At 46.5% G+C, this 2,818-nt stretch overlaps 1 protein-coding gene across 1 annotated transcript; it reads left to right on the top strand.

Annotated features, from left to right (window-relative positions):
* The first annotated feature begins 1,331 nt into the window (after positions 1–1,331).
* Positions 1,332–2,270, top strand: LOC127528336 (uncharacterized protein K02A2.6-like). The gene has a single exon (XM_051928785.1). It carries the CDS (start codon positions 1,332–1,334, stop codon positions 2,268–2,270), a length of 939 nt encoding a protein of 312 aa, XP_051784745.1.
* Positions 2,271–2,818: the final 548 nt, after the last annotated feature.

Genomic DNA, 2,818 nt, shown 5'->3' with positions numbered 1-2,818 from the left:
AAGGTTACATTTAACCCAGCTCTCTGTGTGGATAAGTACCCAATTCCACGCATTGAGGACCTTTTTGCCTCTCTAGCAGGTGGTCAACGCTTTAGTAAATTAGACTTGTCAAATGCCTATCTGCAGATGTAGGTGGAAGAGAAGTCTAGGAAGCTGCTGACTATCTCAACGCAAAAAGGACTATTCTGTTTTAATCGCTTACCCTTTGGTGTAGCGTCATCACCCGCTTTATTTCAGAAGGCTATGGACCTAGTGCTTCTCGGACTGCCGTATACTCACTGTTACCTGGACGACATCCTTGTGAGTGGCCCTGATGAGCAGACCCACCTCAAAACTCTGGATACAGTTCTGGGTAGGCTAGAGGAGTATGGCCTGCATCTTAAGCAAGAGAAGTGCTTGTTCTTCCAGGAGTCTGTGGAATATTTGGGTCACATAATTGATGCATCAGGACTTCACAAATCGCCAGAAAAGGTGTGTGCCATTGTGGAGGCCCCAGCACCAAAAGAGGTTAGTCAATTACGTTCTTTTCTGGGAATGTTAAACTACTATGGACGTTTCATCCCTGACCTGTCCACTATCTTGAAACCACTGAATGAACTGCTAAATAAGGAGAAGCGATGGCAGTGGATATCAGCCTGTGAGTCGCTTTCCAGGAAGCTAAATTACTCCTAGTATCGCAGGAGGTACTGACTCATTATCATGCAGAACTGCCCCTTCGACTCGCGTGCGACGCTTCACCTTATGGGGTCGGAGCTGTGCTCTCGCACGTTATGCCTGATGGCAAAGAAAAACCGATAGCCTATGCATCATGAACTCTTAGTAAAGCGGAACAAAATTATGCTCAGATCGAGAGGGAGGCGCTAGCGATAGTCTTTGGAGTATGCGAGTTCCACCAGTATCTCTATGATAACAAGTTCACGCTGCTCACAGACCATCGCCCATTAACCTCCATCTTGAGCCCATCGAAAAGTACGCCATCAATGGCTGCCGCCCGAATGCAGCGTTGGGCACCCCTCCTGTCTGCGCATGATTACACCATTCAATATCGGAAAGGTGCATTACATGCAAATGCTGATGGTCTTTCACGCTTACCAATCCCCCATGCTCACGAAGAGAAACTAAGCGCAGTAGATGAACTTTACACGTCTCAGTTGGACACCCTACCAGTTAGTGACACCGAGATCAGACGGCACACCATGTCTGATCCTATTTTATCTCGTGTTGTGGAAATGGTCACCACTGGGCATTTTCCAGCTGCAAAGGATGCAGATGAAGAACTGGCACCGTACTTACTGCGCCGGCATGATCTCACAATATAACTGGGATGCCTTATGTGGGGTGTGAGAGTGAATGTTCCACCAAAACTGCGCCCCCGGGTTCTGAAAGAGCTCCATATAGCACATCCAGGTATAGTGCAAATGAAAAGCTTGGCATGCAGTTATGTATGGTGGCCTGGCATCGACTCTCAAATTGAGCTCCAAGCTAAATCCTGCCACTCTTGTCAGAGTATGCAAAAAGAGCCTGGGCTAGCACCTTTACACCCTTGGATGTGGCCCACTAGTCCCTGGGAAAGGATACATGTGGAATTTGCGGATCCAATTGAAGGAAATATGTACTTGGTCGTGATAGATGCACATTCCAAGTGGCCTGAGGTGCATAGTATGGACAACACCACAGTCGGTAAGACCATTCAAGTGCTCAGGAGCCTTTTCAATCGATATGACATTCCACACATCCTTGTGAGCGACAACGGACCTCAGTTCTGTTCTGAAGAGTTTAGTACATTTTTGAAGTCCAACGGAGTAAAGCACATCCGCTCAGCACCGTACCATCCTGCCACCAATGGCTTGGCCGAGAGTTTCGTGCAGACATTCAAACATTCCTTAAAATCTTCTAGAGGCACAGCACTTGTGCAACAACGCCTGGATACATTTCTTTTAACATACCGCAATACCTCTCATGAAACAACAAAGGAGACACCAGCTATGTTGTTCCTCGGACGCAAGCTGCGATCATGGCTGGATTTCCTGAAACCCAGTGTTGCTGGTGTAGTGCACAGGTCACAAGATGCTCAACAAGAGTGCCACCAACCACACTCCAAGGACAGACAGTTTGATATAGGAGAGCCTGTTCTCATGCGTGATTATAGGAAGGGGGAGGAGAAGTGGACACAAGGTGTTGTCATGGAGAAGACTGGACCAGTGTCATACAAGATAAATGTGGGGCAACAAGGGGTGTGGAAATGCCATGTGGACCAGATGCTGACATGACCCGATCCAGAGCTTCAGCAGGCTGCAGTAAACCTTCCTGTGGACCCCCCGGTGTTACTACCCCAGAGTGATAGTAGTACCACACATCACCCTAGTACATCTCACCATGACAAGAATGATCAAGTTCCAGAGATAGATATACCACCGAAAACACCCAAGTCCACTGATTCATGAAACACGGAGCATACTCTGGTAACAGAGACTGTCAGACGTTATCCTATGAGGGTCACTAAACCACCACTACGCTACCATGATGAGTGAACACCCACTGAGATGGAGAACATACAAGTGTGTGACTGTTCAAGTTGAGAGACATATTCTTTTTCAGAGTTCTGAGATATATTTGTTATAAAAAAAAAAAAAAAATCTTTGTTATTGACAATCAATCTTAGCAGGGAGGAGATATGTTATGTATTGTATTAAAGTACCTGTTTCACAATGCCGATAGTAACCAGTAGGTGGCACCAAGCAATGGATATGTGGTGCATACTAGAGAGTTTTTTGTTAAGGCAATAAAGAAGTGAATGGTCGGATACTCCGCACTATTA

This window comes from Erpetoichthys calabaricus, chromosome 6, assembly GCF_900747795.2.
Source record: "Erpetoichthys calabaricus chromosome 6, fErpCal1.3, whole genome shotgun sequence".
Classification (NCBI taxonomy): domain Eukaryota; kingdom Metazoa; phylum Chordata; class Cladistia; order Polypteriformes; family Polypteridae; genus Erpetoichthys; species Erpetoichthys calabaricus.
The sequence above is the reverse complement of the archived record's forward strand: the minus strand, read 5'-3'. Positions and strand labels throughout refer to the sequence as shown.